Source organism: Zonotrichia albicollis, chromosome 4 (genome assembly GCF_047830755.1).
Source record: "Zonotrichia albicollis isolate bZonAlb1 chromosome 4, bZonAlb1.hap1, whole genome shotgun sequence".
NCBI lineage: Eukaryota > Metazoa > Chordata > Aves > Passeriformes > Passerellidae > Zonotrichia > Zonotrichia albicollis.
The window spans coordinates 65871275-65889525 of NC_133822.1; the positions used below are offsets into that span (position 1 = coordinate 65871275).

At 36.1% G+C, this 18251-nt stretch overlaps 1 protein-coding gene across 5 annotated transcripts in view; it reads left to right on the top strand.

Annotated features, from left to right (window-relative positions):
* Positions 1–17314, top strand: part of BRD1 (bromodomain containing 1) — a 56907-nt gene extending 39593 nt beyond the window's left edge. For 3 of the 5 annotated variants that reach the window (XM_005481911.4, XM_026790268.2, XM_074540003.1), the window contains 5 exons: positions 8356–8491; positions 9569–9696; positions 11569–11678; positions 12908–13062; positions 15841–17314. In XM_005481911.4, the coding sequence (XP_005481968.1) occupies positions 8356–8491; positions 9569–9696; positions 11569–11678; positions 12908–13062; positions 15841–16024 (713 nt within the window). In that variant the 3' untranslated portion in view covers positions 16025–17314. Of the gene's footprint in view, positions 1–3081; positions 3289–8355; positions 8492–9568; positions 9697–11568; positions 11679–12907; positions 13063–15840 lie in introns of those variants that run through there. The other 2 variants (XM_074540002.1, XM_026790271.2) reach the window with 2 other exon arrangements.
* The last annotated feature ends 937 nt before the right edge of the window (positions 17315–18251 follow it).

Sequence of the window (18251 nt, forward strand, 5' to 3'; positions counted from 1 at the left end):
TATCAGGTCATGTTTGACAGGCCATGCTATCCTAATATGGTAATGTTCCCACTTTAATTTCATTTTCTCTTCTCCTCCTTTTTACTCTATTTTCTTCCTTGACTTTTCCTTTTTCCCTTCCCTCCAAAGCTTTCATAATGCTCAGAAATTACTTCCTAACAGCATGGCATTGAAAAAAAATGGAGACAAAAGCAGATGCTGAGAATTAGCCTTCAGTTGATAACCATGGCTAACTCCTGAGTTCTCCAAAAATATTCTGTGTTGAAGATAAAAATACTTCATGTCTGAGGGGAAAAAAGCAACTATAGATTCATGTGATTAGATACAAAGATACGACCATGCGAGTCAGCCTTATTTTAACTCTTTTGTTCAGTTTTGCCTAAAAATAGCAAAGCTGGGCTGGTATTTTAAGAGCTCTTGATTATCTTCACTTGAGGATGCTTCATGCACTTTCAGGTTGACTGCATGAGCAGTGAAACATCTCATTTGGTCTTTCCAGATCCTGTCAATGAAGCCAGGAAGAAAATCTTAGGATAGCAAGCACTGTTGATTTTTGCTAGGCCGGAATAGATTTTTAGTAAGATATTTCAGTCTCAAAGGACTCAGGTCATGCACTTCCTCAAGTACTCTGCAAGCTGTCATAGAAGGAGGCTGCAAAGCACTGGATCTTTTATACTGAATCACAGGAAGTTTTAATCTCCCTGCATGAAGTACCTCTCAAGGTAAAAAAGGAAAATTAGGACTGGGAATACAGCTGAGTAATTTACTGAAGTAATTAAAAGATTTACATTTTACTGTGGTGTCCTGTATGTCATCTCAGGAGGGGCAGATCTCTGCCTTGATCTTTCTTTCAAGTAGCAACTTCAGTTTCATTTTCTGTTCCCTATCCTAGAAAGAGGAACAAATTATGCACCGATTTTCCTAAACAGCTGTAAAAGACAAGTAAATGCTAAATTATTAATTTTTAATCAAATCAGATTGCTTGACCTCCTTACATAGGAGGGCTCTGGAGTTTTCTGTCTGTTTTCTTTTCATTGGATATAATACCTAAAAGTTATGTTCTCACCATTACAGGGAAACCCTTACTTTCAATGAAGAAAAATCTGTGTTGATAAAAGCTCTGTGTAAAATCCTGTAGCTAGTAATTTCCAAAAGTTAGTTCCATTCAGGAACATCTCAGTTTAGGAAATGGAGCAGCCTTTCTTTGTGGGTGTCACGTCTTGCTGGGCTGCTCTGAAAGACTCCTAGGAACTAGGATTTTCATGCAGTGTATTGATAAATAATTATCATCCTTTTTCATTATGTAAGTTGTGAATTAAAATAATATATCAAGAATATATTTAAGAAATCTCTGAAGATTTTTCCATTTATATCAGAATTTTGTAGGTGAGAAAGTAAAAATCTTCAAATGGAGAAAGTTTAATTTTTTTTTTTCTTTCTTAAGGTTCTTAACTGTTTGGGCATAAATCAGTAAAAAATGTTTGGAAAAAAGATTCTGATCTTAAATCCTCTTAAGTAATTTTTGCCAAGGTAATTAGAAGTAAATGGTCCTAAATATTACTGGCTTTCTGTAGTAATTTCTGGATCCTGAATGACATGTCATTGGTCTGTATGTGATTCAGTCACTTAAAGCTTATATTTTGCAGTCATCTGTTTTACATGTCATTAACTGTATAAACCAAAGCTGATTCAGGAATTCAGTTTGTAAAGTTAGTTTTGAATTTTTTAGATTTTGAGTGTGCACTTTTTAATGGCATTTTCTACTCTACTGCCTCATCAGTCTATCAGTCCACAACTGGAACAGCTGATGCTATCTTAGAAGAAGTTGTAAATGTGGTTTTTGGGTTTTTTTTGAGAAATGTTTCTTCTTGTATGCTATCTTTTTGTTTCAGAGTTTTCTGGAGTGTTTTAAAACTCCTTCACTAAGGTTGCCTCCCACAACATGCTTTGAAATGCCCTGAACACTCATTCTGCAGTACAGAGATCCTGTTGTAATGCAAAGCAATGTATGATCCTTATCTTATGGAAGATGTAGTTATTAAATTCTGATTAGTTTTCCTTTCTGTTGTGTAAGTCAGATTTTGCTGTTGTATTAGAGCCTCATCTGATTTGCCAGAGACACTTCTTATTCTCAGATTTGAAGAAAATTAGTAGTTACAAGATGAATTCTTTGGCATTCTTTTGGAGCCCATCAAACAGGCCATTTATTGAGCCACTAAACTGTACTTGTTCTGTGTCACTTAAACCTTTAAAGGTTAAGATTTTCTGGCTAGGATCTTGAAAGGTACTGCTGTTTAGTGTGTAGGTGCCACATCATGCGCTCATACTGAGCTGTCTTTGCTGCCTTTAGCCATGACCAAGTTTTTAAAAGCTTTATTTCCAAGGGGACTCTTCACACCAGGCTTTGTAGTCTTTGAGTAACTGTCTTCCATTTTGTCTGCATACTGAAGACTGTTTTAAGTACTGGAAGCTTTGCTGTGCTCTGATATTCATCTGTGTACTCTGAAAAGAAGAATTGTGTTTAATATTCCTACTGCACTTCAGAATTTACTGTTTGAAGTAACATTTAGAGGGTTTCTCTTAGGGTCCTATGCTCTTACTTGTGAAAAAAAAAAGCTTAGTGGATGCTTTCCTGTTTCTGAAGTCTGCCCATTTTCTAAGGTTTGCATTTTTAAGAATGCAGTAACTTCTGATGATTTATTACCTTCAAGTATTCCCTTATCCTGTGTGTGCTTATCTGTATATCTAAATCCCCCTAAATCAGTGGCATCCCCTTTCTTACTCTTACTGAAGGTATTTTTAGCTACATTTCTAAACTGTGTTCTTGATGCTTATCATGCACATGGAGGTTATATTCTGTGTTTTCAATGACTTTGAGTATTTTCTTGTTCAAGACAAAGGTCTGAATCAAAGTGAAACTTACTTAGAAAGTCCCTTTAGAAACCTTAGGTTTTAGTGATAGAATACATAGGACACTTGTGTCATTCTCACTGTCTCTGGACCTGCTGTAAGGATGGCTTATTTAATTGTAAGCTCTGTTTCCTTTCAGAGAGACTTAATGACTTTTTCACTGTCTTCCAGGTTCTCATATTAACTAATATCATGCTGGGTATTTATCTCTTTGGATCCTAATTATTTTCTATTATCCTCAACATGGAATGGAATTCAATTAAATGATCATTTTGGAACGCAGAAAGACAATTACATTTGAAGTAATTAATTTGGACCATGTTGGAGACACCAGCCATCCTTAAAACAAAAAACAAATAGAAATGAACACTCTTGGAGGAAGTCTTTGACACATATGAAACTATGCTCTTCATTCAATATATTGCCCCATTTCCGTAAGTTACAAAATTGTACGTGTTGTAGTATATGTGACACACACTGGTCGCAGAGTTTTACCAGTCCCAACATTTTTATTCCCAGAACATGTTCTGTGAGAGCAGATTAGCTAAGAATGCTACATCTCCATCCTCTTCCCTTCCCCACAAAAACCAGTCTCATCTTCCTTGGAGAAGTGAAACCTACCAGATAAAAAAATGCTTTTTTACAAAAAATACACCTTTTCTTCTACTGCATATATATTTTAATGAAGAGTAACATCAGTTTTCAGGGTAAGTGCTCAAGTCACAACTGAAAATGAGACTAAATAGTGTTGTAGAAGTGCTGGTGCACTGTGTGCAGTCATTGTTTGAATGCTGCCAGGTTTTTTAGTGGTTGAATTTCAGCCCTTCAGGTCTAGTTGTAGGAGAGCACTTCATCTTACATTTTGATGTGCTTGGTTTTGCATCAAGCTACGCATAGTACAGAATTAATTGCTTTAGAATAATTTTTTTCAAGTTCTGCTTCTTTCTTTTTGTTTCAGCAGAACTGTAAGGTGTATTACAGTCTGAAATGTACAATTTTGTATTCTGGGGCAGCATTTTGTACATTCGTGGACATTCTGTGCTGCTCTTTGGACTATACTGAGCTTTGTTCCTCTATCATGTTTTCCAAACTTCTGCTCTCTTTTGGAAATTACCTTTTCCTAATTCCATTTATTTAATATGGGCAAAAGGATTCCAACTTGCTTGATGTAGGTAGTCAGTGAAAGTTTTAAATGCAGCCTAAGAACAAACTGGCATTGTTAAAAAGAAGTTAAAACTTTGCCTGATAAATACAGTTTTCAGGGCAGTGAGAGACCTGTGGAAAAGTATCAGGCTGATCATCTTTGCCTTACTTTTTTTCTTCTTAGTTAGCATTTCTTTATTTTCAAAATGGTTGTGTTATGCTGTGATTTGCAAGGCAGTAAATTTTCCATGTAAATAAAAGTTGAGCTGAAGATTAGAAATGGAAGTAACCCTGCATTTAAGAGTGGTAGCAGACTTCATTGTTTGAGCGTTCCCTTTTTAATTGAAAAAGGTTAAGTTCTGCCTCTTGAGAGTGGACTGCTTTTTTGAAGAAACTTAAGAACAGAGTGGAAAAGTAAAGGAAATGAACCACTAAGTAAAGGCTTTTAGTTTGGTCTTTAGGACTTCAGGGGGGAAGAGGAGAGTTGTCATTCAGTGGTATTGATGAGGAGGCAATAGGTGTAAGAAGTTTAGTACCTGACATAGAATTTCACTTCATGACTCTAGAGAAGGCTCATTTGATCTAGCAAAATCATGAGGTTGTGGAAGATTTGTAAGCAGGATGAATTAGGTCTCATGGATTTTCTTTATTTGGCCTTCTTAGTTACATCTGCTGATGCTGTAAAATGTAAGTTCCTTAAAGCAAATGGAGATCTTTAATTCCACTTACTGTAGCAGCTACAGGACATTGGGTGTTTCATGATTCATGAGAAAATAGTTTTGTAATGATATAACAGAAACCAAATCGTGTAGTATATCTGATTTTTTTTTTTTTTTTGCACATCAGTGCTGCTGCCATAAAACACTTAGGTTTTATTGCCTCAGTTTTTTCTGGCAAGTTACAAGGTCACCTGTGAACCACTTCATCTATGACTAGATATGAGTGCGTTTTGTTTAAAATAAGCATTGAGGTTTTCCTTTCTTAAAATAATGCCTATTCCTTATATCTTCTGAAACATGAACTGTATAAACTGGAGTCTCATAGATGGTGTAAGCTCTTGTCATTTGGGGCTTGGTGCTCAGGAAAATTACTCCTGCTGATAGATTGCATGTTCTTTGTTTTTCACACTTCCACAAGCAAGAGAGAAATATGTCTGGGAAGCTCTAAATTCTTTTGCACTTTAGTATTCCTTTTTTGTCAAAAATATGTAAGTGGGGTTTTTTCCCCACTTACCGTAGATTAACCCCAGCTGACAACCAAGTACCAACCAGCCACTCTCTCACTTCCCACTCCTTGGTCCTCACAGTGGGATGAGAATATGAAAAAGGTAAAACCTCTGGGTTGAGATAAGAACTGTTTAACAATTGAAAAAAAGTAAAATATAATAATAATAATGTGAAAAAGGAATAAAACCCAAGAGAAACAAGTGATATGCAATATTGTTGCATAGCACCCACTAACCAGTGCCCAGCCCTGTGATCAGCCTCTCCCAGCCAACTCCCATCATTTTATCTATGGGGCATGGCACTCCATGGTATGGAATATCCTTTTGGCCAGTTTGGGTCAGCTGTCCTGGCTATGGTCCCTCCCAGCTTCTTGTGCCCCTGCTCACTGGCAGAGCATGAGACACTGAAAAGTCCTTAATTAACTGTCAGCACTGCTCATCAGCTCAAACATCAGTGTGTTATAACCTTCAAATCAAAATACATCACTGTAACAGCTGCTCAGAAAAAAAAATTTGCTCCATCCCAGCAGAAACCAGGACACCACTGTTAGTAACTATTCTACAGATTGATAAAACATTTTTTACTCTAATCTGAAGTGAATTAAATGAGTCATTAAACTCACAGCTTATATTTAAACTAGAATAGGGCTGGACTGCCACCTCAGAGAGCTGTCTCCATTGCTGTAGTTGCATGTTTCTGCTGTATCCCTTGATTCTTAACTTCAGCAGTCAGGCAATCACATGCTTGCTTTGTCCACTGTGTTGCTGAAAACTGGCTCCCTACCATTTCTTGGCACTGACTTGTTGACAAAGAGAAGCCACCATTGCTAGGGACTGAGAGTGCCAGAATGTCCATTTTGGTGACAGCGCAGTCATAAACTGATTGAAGTAATAAAAATATTATTTTGCCCCTTTTGTCCTGGGTGTGCATGTACAAAACCAATGTATGCAGAGATAAGCATCCAAGTCACATTTGGCTTATATATGGTTAAATGTTTCGCACATTCTCTTAACACAGGTACTTCTTTCCATTTTCAGAGTCCACTGGAAATGTGAACTGTGCCCTTGTTCTGGCAGCAATCATTGCTTGATCTGTCTTCCTGTTTAAAATGCAGTCTGTGATCTGACTTGTTTCTGCTGATAGCTGCCTCACATTAGCTAGATGCCTGAGTGATAACTTGAGTAATGTGTCTCCGGCTTGTGGCAGGATGAAAACAAAACAGTTTATACACCTCACTTAAAAGATAGATCTGACAGGATATTGAAGAATAACAAGTAATTTTTGCAGAGACGTAAGAGATGTCCTTTGCAGAATGTTTTTTTTTTTTTAGCTTTTCATTTCAAATGTCATGTGAAATGTACTGTGATAACTTAAATTCCCCTATACACTTTTTCATAAAGCTTACTCTGTTTCACCACAGTCTAAGACCAAAGTCGTCCTTAATCTGCAGATATTTTTATCAACTTGCTGAGAGTGAGAACAAGATTAATTAATACCACTGATAAATAGTTTGGTGCTTGTCACTCAGGGCAATGCTACCTTTATCATTTTTCTTCTGTAGGACATCAAAGGCAAATACAGGAGTTACAAAACAAACACTCTCAAATTAATATTTACAGTGTAAACTAAATGACAATGAAAGAGAATGCTTATATGTAAATCTTTCAGAAGCTTAAGTAAATATATTCCTTTTTTTCTTAAAAATCTGAAATTGTGTTGATAATCCAAATGGAAGATCTCCTGGGGTGGAGGGGAAAAACCCCATAAGTCACTATATGGAAATGCTTGAAAAATTACTGGATTGTGAAAAGTAACTTGCTACGCTCAAGCTCCTTAGTTATCAGCCTCCTTTGTCTTTGTAGCAAACAGACTGGAAGAATTAATAAAGAGAGTTCTGCCATAATTATTTTACAGTAAAAGGCTCTGTGGAGGGTCATGTGAAGTTACATAACCTAGTTTGACTGTGTCTGAATGTACAATGATCATGATGGCCTTCAAGTCTTTGGTAGTGGTAAGGATGGCTGGGATGGGTAGGTCTTTCTTGTGTTGGGAGTGGCATGCCCAGAATTGAATTTGTTTTAAAATGTTGTTCTCTTTGTAGCCTACAGTTTGCAGTGGCTGACTGCAGGCTGGTACCATTGCCTTTAGCTGAGGGCATTTCTGATTGTATTCTAGAGTCTCTGTGGGATTCTTTCCTTGTAGACCTAATGTCCGCACCTCCACATAAACTCCCACACACCCTGGAAAGTCTTCAGAATGCTATCTTAAAACTTTTTATTTGCCTCTTTAATCAAGCTTAGAAATGGCTTAATAAGGACAGTACTGTTTGTATAGCAAACCCAGAGCAGGATTGGCAACAGCCCATCAAATAAGTGGATTGTAATATAAGAGCCTTTTTAATGTTTTCATTACAATTATGAAATTAAAATGTAATATCCTTTGATGTATGCAAACTTTTGTTAGGGGAAGGCTAATTAAAAACAGTACCGTGCACATTATTGATTATTGGTGACAGAAGACAGTCATCATAGTGTCAGTCAGTCTGAGTTTACTAAAATGGATACCCTACCGGGAAGAATTAGACAGTGTCATGGAGAAATCCATATCAATCTTTACTTCCAGGATTGAAAAGGATTTTAATGATCATAGCATTGCATTGAAATAAGCCTTTTGTTGACTTGGTAATCTGCCTGATTTGTAACATTTTATTTTCTTGGGTTTTTTTCTACTTAGCTTTTGCAGCGTGATTGTTTTAATGGTTGGAAACATTACTGCAAAGACTGATTTGATACTCCTGTTATTATTTCCCATGTTACAATCTCTGCTTGCTTTTTTTTTTTTTTTGTACCTTACCTAAAGGTTCATCCTGTTTTTAAAATCTGGACAACAGGAACTTCCTATTTATAATACTTCCTTGAAATTACATATTTTGTTAATATTCACATTCTTTTTCATCACACCAAAGTATTTGAAGAACAAAACAATAATTGTGTGCATTGTGTAAATACAAAAGATTGTTAATGAAAATGGTGTGGTTTCCAGTTTGATGCAGTTTATTTTTTGTGTTATGCTGCAGGTCTATCAAATGGTTTTGGAGATGAAAGTAAAGAGAGAGCATTAGATGATACTCCTGGAAGAAAAGTTGAACCTCGTCGCCGCTGTGCATCAGAATCTAGTATTTCATCTAGTAACAGTCTCTTGTGTAACTCCAGGTAAAACTGTAAATATGAAATACCGATTTGAGACTGAATATATCAGTTTTCTTAGTTATATCAGATCCAAGTTATCTTTCAGGATTTCTGGGATTCTTCTGTTGAATTCAGGTTATTGCATATCCAGGCAGTTACATTTTTAAACTGACTGTGCTTCTCTTGCACTGTAAAGATACAGATATGTTTTTACCTACAGTATCTTGGCTTAATTACTTTCCCAATCTGGAACACTAAAAATGTGTGTGTTTATTTTTGTGAAGGCAGTAGAGAAGCAACTTACAAAGCAGAGTCTTTTACACAAAAAAAGGTAGTTTGATAGCTTTGGAACTGTGGATTGTCAGTCTGTGGGTTGCTGGGTAGTTACTGCAGTGTTGATAGTAACTGTACCAGCTATTGACTTCTCCATGGAGTCTGCTGTTAAAGGCAGGACTGTCAGAATGGGCCTGTCTGCCACCATTGATGTCTCCATCACCAGTGGTGTATCTTCTGAAAGAACACTGATTTCTGGGTGACAGGTAGCTGTCTCCAGTCCTGGGCTATGAGGGTGGGACATACAGGACAGTATAGGGTAAATCTGTTAGACAGAAAAAGAGGACTTTATTCATGTGTTCAGGTTAAGGGAATGGTGTTAATGCAAAGATAATTTACTATTGCATCTATTTTAAATGTGATATTCTGGATCAAATTGTCAGTATAATTGTTGTTCACATTCTCTGATTTCTTGAAGAAAACTCAAGTATGTAGAAAGCAAATTTCCCATTTTGAGAAGAGACATTTCACAGTTGAAAGACTGAAATTTTTAGTGAAAAATTAAAGAGAGAATAGTTGTGTTTTCTGTGTAGTAGAACTGTTGGAGCAGTGGACCTGTCTTTTGCTGATAACCAGGCAATTCTGTGTTTGAAAATAATCAGAACTTTGGCTTTTATGCTGTTTGTATTTTTTATTCAAAATATTTTTAGAGCTTGCTCCATTGATTTTACCCTGCACTGATGAAATGTAAATTCTCGTTCAAAATTTTGATTTATAGTGAACAATGTTAATTATCAAATAGTGATTTTAATATGAATACTTTTGTAGTTTTAGTCTCCCGAAGTGCGGTAAAGGTAAACCTGCCCTGATACGGAGACACACACTGGAAGATCGAAGTGAGCTGATTTCATGCATTGAAAATGGAAACTATGCCAAAGCAGCAAGAATTGCAGCTGGTAACTATAAATAATTGAATTCTTAATAGTAGTGTATAATTTTCTCCATTTATTTGACAGATTTTAACTTTCTTATTTTTACTGCTTAAATACATTAAGCTGTCTCAAAGTGTTGTTGATATTCTTCCAGAAACTACTGACTACTGCTTTTGACTCCTGGAAGTCTTTTTAAAGAATAGCATCTGACTCTGTTTTTTGATTAATTTTCTCTTCTTGCTTGAGGAAATAAAGAGGTTTTGAAATAAAAAGAGAAGATGAGTTTTCTTTTGCAGATCTTGTAAAAGAAAATTCGTAATCCTATGTGCTAGATTAGTAACCCCTTACTGTCATGTGGAATAAACTCTGACTCGGAAAAATTCTGAGACTCCTACTTGTATGTACACTTGAGAAGTCTCTGAGTCTGGCTGCATGCATCCTGTCAGCTCATGTATGATTTTCTATTCAGCATTAAAATACCATTTTCTTTGCAGCTGAGAATAGTGTAGATTTCTTTCTTGTTAGCTGTCCTGAGGAAGAGAACTTGAACTGTTTTTATGTACCAGATACAGTTCTACATACATATTTTTTGAAACAGTCTGTAAATAAAGATGAATTAATTGAAACCCTCATGGCTCTTTCTAACTGACATGTGAATACTTTACAGACTGTTACTAACAGAGCAGAGAAACAACTTCCTGTGCAGAATGACTGAACTAAATTTTTTAATGTGATCACTTTAAATACTTTTTTCTTGCTATTTCTACTTTTAAAAGATCTTAAACCACTTTTATGGTTTATGATTGACAACAAACCCTGGCATGTTTTTGTAATGTCAAGTTAGAACATGTATCTGCATGCCACCTCTCATTATAAATAAGCAGTGCCCATTTGAAATGCACTTTCTCTCAGCAGTAAGTATTGCCTGACTGCTGAAAGAAAGTGCAGCTGCAGCCCCTGAACTGTATCTTGGTACCAGATTTCCCCATACAAGAAGTGCTGCCTGACCTTTACAGCATATGAACTTGGATCACTTTTCCTCCTTTGATCACCACCCCCAGTTCCATCGTGAAGTTATAACTCACTCTTCTGATCAGTCTCTGGACTGTATCTTGGGGACCAGTTGTGGTTTTGGTTGACTGAAAGGCTTATGCCTGTCTCAGGTTTCAATCCATTGCTGAGCAGCAGAGAAGAAAATTGAGGATTCTGTAGAAGTGCACAGTAACTTACACTCAGTTGTTCATTACCCTGCTTTTTGAGAAGAAATAAAACACTAGTGCTGCTGCCTGGAAACCTGTTGACATTTTTGAACTTGACTGCAGGAAGGGGCAGGGCAGAGAGACCAAGAAAACTTGTTAAAAATAAATGGCAATCAAAATGCAGGTCAGAATTTAGGCATAAGAATAGAAAGGTGTACCAGTGTTGCTAAGTCATGAGGTGGTAATCTCAGTGTGGGTATCCAGGTATCCAACACTTGGAAATATATACCATGCAAACTGCACCTTGAAAATCATCACCTCTGTGACAGGATTGTCATCACAGTAAAAGAAACTGTTATTTGAAGTACCATAATTTTATGTTTTCTTTGGAGCTTTTTCAAAAGGAAAGAGTTATTAGAATTTGACAAATATTGTCTAAGAACTAAGATGTTTTAGATATGCCATTTCTAGAAGTGTCTAAACTCTTGTTCCTTATCTGTAAGCTTGGAAAAAAAGTATTAATATCATGTAAAGAGCTCTTATGAATACTACCTTGTTTTTATTGGTATATGTGTGAAAGTTGGTATTAGTATTTGGATTCTAAGGGTCATGAGCTGTTGATTAGGAAATGAAGAACTGCAGATTTGTCTGAGGTTTCATTCTGGAACATTTTAATTTTATGTTTCTTTGTTCTTAGAAGTTGGGCATAGCAGTATGTGGATTTCAACTGATGCTGCAACATCTGTTCTCGAGCCTCTAAAAGTAGTATGGGCCAAATGCAGTGGATATCCCTCCTACCCAGCTCTGGTAAGTGGCCACCTTCCCAGAAGTACAGTAGTGACTGTTTCTGGTCTGAAAACATCATGTGCATACTTAAGGTAATTGGTAAATTCCCATTCAGGTTGGAGAAAGGTGGCTTGTCCTGCCCTCTTTACTATGCACTGAGTTTGTAAAGTCACTGCAGTACCGGATTTTAAGTCAATAATTTCTGCTACCCTGCCGCCCTTGGAGATGTGCAATACTCCTGTGTCGTGCAGCCTCCTGCAGTCACTCGCTCGCTCCCTGTAGGTGGGAGGGAAGTCAGAAGAGTGCAAGTGAGAAAACTCTTGTGTTGAGATAAAGACAGTTTAATAGGGAAAGCAGAAACCATCCACACAAGCAAAGCAAATTCATTCACCATTTCCCATGGGCAGCAGGTGTTCAGTCATCCCCAGGAACACAGAGCTCCTTTACATGTGGCTTGGGAACACAAACACCATCACACTGAATGTCCCTATCTTCCTCCTTCTTCCCCCAGCTCTATATACTAAGCATGATGCCGTATGGGATGGACTATCCCTAAGGTCAGTTCGGGTCAGCTGCCCCAGCTGTGTCCCCTCCCAACTCCTTGTGCACCCCCAGCCTCCTCACTGGTGGGGCAGTGTTAGAAGGGGAAGAGGCCTTGTCTATGTAAGGACAGCTCAGCATTAACTAAAACATCTTTACGTTGTCAATGCAGTTTTCAACCCAAATCCAAAACATAGCCCCATACCGCCTACTGTGAAGAAAATTGTCTCTATCCCTGCTAAAACCAACATACTTGTCTCAGTAGTCTTTGTTTCTATGTTACAGATTATTTCTGCTGCTAAAATACTCTTGATGCTGCAGCTCATTAAGGAAACAAAAAACTCAATAGCAGGAATAAACTGACTGATGGCGGCCAATTGTGAATGATGTACTGGAAACTTAAAGCTGTTGTTAAGCAGAGGAGATACATATATGTGGGTGTTATTAAAGGAGAAACAGACACAGTTCTGCTTAAATCAAAGCTTGCAGAGAAAATATTGATGAGGTGTTTGGCTTTAGGCCTTTAAGGTTATATGAACAGTTCATGCCTATTCAGCTTATGTCAAAAAGTGTGTGTAACACAAAGTCAATTTATATCCAGTGGCTGTTTAGTTTATTATTTATTTCTTATTAACTTAATTTGTAATACCTTCTTAAAATGAATTACATAATTTTAAAAATGAGGAACTGTCCTTTCTTCTCTCTTACAGATTATTGACCCTAAGATGCCTCGTGTTGCTGGCCATCACAATGGTGTTACTATACCAGTGCCACCTCTAGATGTACTGAAAATTGGAGAACAAATGCAGACCAAATCAGATGAGAAACTATTCTTAGTACTATTTTTTGACAACAAAAGAAGTTGGTATGTTATTGAAATGTATTGTTTGATGCAGTGACTTAAAATTTTAAGAACCTGTGTCTTTGGTCTAGAAGAAAATTGAAACATTATATTTCCATGGATATAATTCCAATGGAAGTATAAACTGTAATGTTAAAATTTCATGTTTGAGTCTATTTTTGGACCAAGGTATATATCATCACTGAAAGATAGCATTTTGTCATCAGTTTGGAAAAAATATTTTAAGTCATTGATAGTCTTTTTTATTTACAAGTGACTTTCATTTATTGACCAGATGAAATTGCTTCATTGCTTCATAAGTTTTTTAAAAGTAATAGTCTAACATTTATCTCTTTTATCCTTCATCATTGCTTTCTGAATTACAACACTTCTCCCAATCTTCTCAAGTGCATTGTCTTTGAATTTTTAACCTCTCTTTAACTCACTGCTTTATTAACACTTTCTTTCACTTAGCCTTTTCTATTTTTTTCATTAAATCTTCCTTATTTCCATTTATTTTGGCATCAGCAATATGCTATGTAGAGCCTGAAGGGGGATAGTTCACACAACAAAACATTCTGTTTCCCTCCCCCATGGTCTTCAATTTTAGGGCTGGTGGGGTTTTTCTGGGGTGGTAGGAGGAGACACACAAGGTTTTTTTGTCTTCTTTTGGTTATTAGGGTTGTTTTTGGTTTTGGTGAGTTTTTCCTAGACATGGAAGCTTCTCATCTGCCTTTCATCAAACTACCTATTTCTTTTCTATGTTCTCTGTCGTCCCTCTCCTCTCCTAGTTTCCATACAGGTCAAGCTAACTGTAAATCTGTCCATGTCTCGTTTTTCTCTTGAATTTGCTTACTTTTAGCTATCAGTTTCCTCTTTAGATGATTATATGTGGCATTGAGTGATGCTGTGCCAGTATGCTATCACTTAAATAAGTTTCTGCTTAAAACGTATAACTGATGTTTACTCTTTTTCCCCTTAGATTTTTTGGCATAATTTTTCTGTTCTTCAGTTATTTTCTTAATTAATTGGTACTTCATCTTAATTGTCTTTGTTCAGTTGCTCAGGATTCCATAAGATCCTGCATTCTTCTGCCTTTTTTTGCAGGGAACATCTGCATTTAAACATATTCAGGCTTGTTACTAATTTTTTTTTCTCTTACTTGTGTTGCCAATGTAATGCATGTTTCCCCTGATCAGTTTCTTAATAATTGCTCTGATTGCTTCTTGATCTGGGGAGTCCTCTGCAGCTTAAACTTTTCTAATTAGGCTCTATGTGCAGGTGGTCCTAAATCATGTAAATAATGTGCAAAGTTGTCTCTAATGGGTACTCTGCATAGATGGACAGGAAAAGACTCAATACTTCTTCCAGCTCCTTTCCTCCCCTCCATCCTAACCCCACCAACTTGTTTTGGTAGTGATTCTTTTATTGTGATTATTTTAGCACTCATAATTCTATCTCTGTTGTGTCTCTTGTAGTCTTGAACTCCTGTTTGTGATTTTCATTCATTTGCAGGGTATCTGTCACCTTTATTCTGTGATACCACTGTCTGTCCCCTATGGGTTTTCATATTTGTTTCTTCTTCTTCCTTGCTTATATCTGGAGGACTTGCAAAGCTTTCTTTTAAAAATACCTTCTTAAAACTTCCTCTGATCTGTATTAAAACTGATAATGGTTAGACTGATGCTTTTCATGCTGTTATCATACTGTCTGTGTCCTTGTACTGACTCTTCACATTTTATTTCAATGTGTGTGCTCAATACAATAGGGCTCTAGTTTAGAGTCCTTTGAGAAAATGAAAATATTTCAATAGCCAATTTTATTTATTTAAAAGAAAATATTTGAAGATTTGACTGTCTGATCTCTTGTTGGTTGTCTTCAAATGGTTTCCCTCCCAAACTAATGTTTTTATACAAAAGGAGGGCTTCTGTCTTCTGCAGGATTGGGATTGCAGACTACAGTAGCGTATCTTAAATATATTCATTAATTTACCTAATTTTTGTTTTCCTCAATGTCTGTAAATTTGGAAAACAGGATTACAATCAACCTTTATGAAAATGATGTAAATTTAATTTATACTTTTGAAGTATAAAAGTGTAAGTATAAAGTATAAATATAAGTATAAATAAGTATAAAGTATATATAAGTATAAAGTATAAATTAAAGTAAATATTTAGAATGCTTTAACTGGAAGAAGGGGATGTAGAGCTTATTCCATTACCACTCCTCCATGCCCAGAATTTGAAGATATTTATGGAGCTTGAAACAGAAAAGTGCCCTGAATACAGAGCTAGTGGGATTTCATACTGCAGGGTAAAAGCATGCTAAAGCAGAACTTCTTTGCCAGCTGTGCTTTCTCCATGAAGAACAAATCTAGATGCTTGAAATGTAAGGCAAAAATCCATCATCTGAAAACTCCTTGTAATAATGGAAGGGAAAGAATGAGAGGAAACAATACTGTGTCAGGTGAAACTTGAGCCATGTCCATTGTTAGTTGCTGCTGCCTATTTTTTTAACTGCATCAGTATTTTAGGCTGTGTTTTTTCTGTTCATACTTAATCACTAAGTACATACCACTGAATACATTCTCTGTTTTATGGAAGAGATTTTCTTAACATTTCATGTGCTTTAAATATTTAATGCAAGTAAGCACTGTCTTAAAAGGTATTTAATTGTTTTGTTTAAGGTGGTAAAACTGATTTGTGATATGAGAAGCATGGCATAGTAGCCTTGACATTTCTGGACAGACTTCTTGATTTTATTCTATATTTAACAGATTTATTTTTTACCCTTTTCTTACAGGCAGTGGCTTCCCAAATCCAAAATGGTTCCCCTTGGGATAGATGAGACCATAGACAAGTTAAAAATGATGGAAGGACGTAACTCGAGCATACGAAAAGCAGTAAGAATTGCTTTTGATCGTGCTATGAATCACCTGAGTCGAGTCCATGGAGAACCAGTCAGTGACTTCAGTGATATTGACTAACAGAGATTCTCTAGCAAGGCATGAAAAATACCCCAGAGACTTGAACTCTACTAATGAACCTCTTTGTCTAAAAGAATGTATTGAAGATACAACCCCTTAATTGTTGATTCAGTGGCTGAGTTCTGCAAACTTGAAATAGTTGAGCAATTCTTCTAAATCACCATTGCCATATTGATTAATTATTTTATTGTGTTGTAGATTGGAGGATTTTCCACTAAACCTGTTAAAATGTCTTGTTCATAGTGTTCATAATTGTACATAAATGTATATTCAACACTTAACTTATTCTGATTTTAGAAGTAGCTCCTTAATTCCTTTTATAATTTTGCTGGGGAGGGAATTGGTTTTTGTTTTTTCCATGCTTTTTACTTTTTTTCTTTTCTTTCTTTCTGAGTTTAAGTTACCTAAGCACCATCTTCCAGCTTGAGGTGTTTAGTTGATCTTAAAGCCTAATATCAAAATGGCATCAAATATATGTTTGCCTAAATCATATACAGTATGGTGCTGCTTGTATCATTTCTTCCTTGGTCTGTAGCTTCTGAAAAAGACTTCTGAATGTTTGTGTAAATTGTTGCTCTTTGCACAAAGTACCGCATATTTAAGATTGATGTAAATTTACAATTACAAATATGTATTTTAAGAAAGGAAGTTGCGTTATTTTGGAGGGTACTTTGTGAGAAAGACATCAATAAAAATTATACTATGTACATCACTTGCAAATCACCAAAAACACTCCATTGTTGCCCAAAATTACTTAAGGTTCTTACTGTTTTAAACAAACCTGGCTTAAAGCCTGCAAGCACATTATTTCTTTCAAAACCATATCCCATTTATCTCCCATTGGTTTAATTTTGTTGATATGTGTGCCTCCCTGTGTTTTATTTATTGTAGAAAATGTATTAATTTGCTTTATAATGAAAAATAAAATTGACAAATATATTGATATGCATTTTTATACAGGCACATGAGAAGACAACTTGCTTTGGGAGAAAAATGTATTGGAAATTGTATAAAATAACTCGATGGTTTGTGTGTAATTCGGTTTTTTGGTAACTTGTAATCTTTTGTTTCCAATGAGGGGATTTATGTAACTTTTAATTTAGAACACTTTGGTAGCAATAGAAACTTTGGATACATTTTTGTATGGTACATGTGATGTATATAGAATTAGTACTTTATTTTTATTTTTAAGAAGTAAAGCATTATGTTTGGGCAGGGGGAAGAAGGAGGGTGGGTTTCCAGAACTGCATTTTTATATTAAAAAGAAAAAAAATAAAGTCAAGATATTGATTGTTGTAGCTACTTTATTCCTACCTTCACTGAGATACTGAATTTGTAACAATGAAAATGGCAAGGTATGTTTGCAATGTGATTTATAATGGCTCCATTATTTATAAATGCACTGTGTTTGAACTCTTTTGCAGTGATATCGTAAATACTGTACCAAGTTATATAATATGAAACACCAAATAATGCATATGAATGCACGAAGTATTTATGCCCAGCTTTTTTATAAAGGATTAGCAAATACAGCAAAACCAATACTTTTTAAATCTTTTTTTTAAAACTTCATTGAATAGCATACTTCATTGTTAAACCTGCTTGAATCTTTATTTTAAAGGGACAATTACTTTTTAAATAGTTTTTAATGTTTTTATTCTCTATTGTTTGTAATACCCCCGTAGAAGCTTGAAATAAAATTTCTTTCTCAACTGTAAATTTTGTCCTGAATTTAGCCCCTGAGATTTTGCTGCAGTGCCCATTTTCTTACTCCATGACTGAGCTGTTGCAGAGGCACTGGGCCAAGAAGCTGAATGTTCTCCTGTGGCACCCAGCATTGTCCTGACTGAGCCCTTTGCACAGGAGGTGTTGCGGTTAGCTGAGACCAGTTGCCTGTGATGGACCCTGGTAATTAGGGATGATGAGTTGGATAAACTTCACAAATGATGAAGCAAACCGTTTTCTCAGGCTTGACAGCAGACACAGCTTTAGGGAGAGCAGTGATGGCAGGTACTCTGGAAGGACCATCACTGAAGTGTGCTGCTCTGATGGCCTCAACAGCTACATCAGTTAGAAAAATTAAATCTGGTGGTTTGCATTTAATACAATGACTTCAAGGATCTGAGATATAATCATGGTCTTCTTTAAAGGGATTGGAGCCTAATTTGGGCAGTGTTGAGACAGTAGAACCACTTGTCATCATGAGGACTCTGTTAAAGGTATTAAA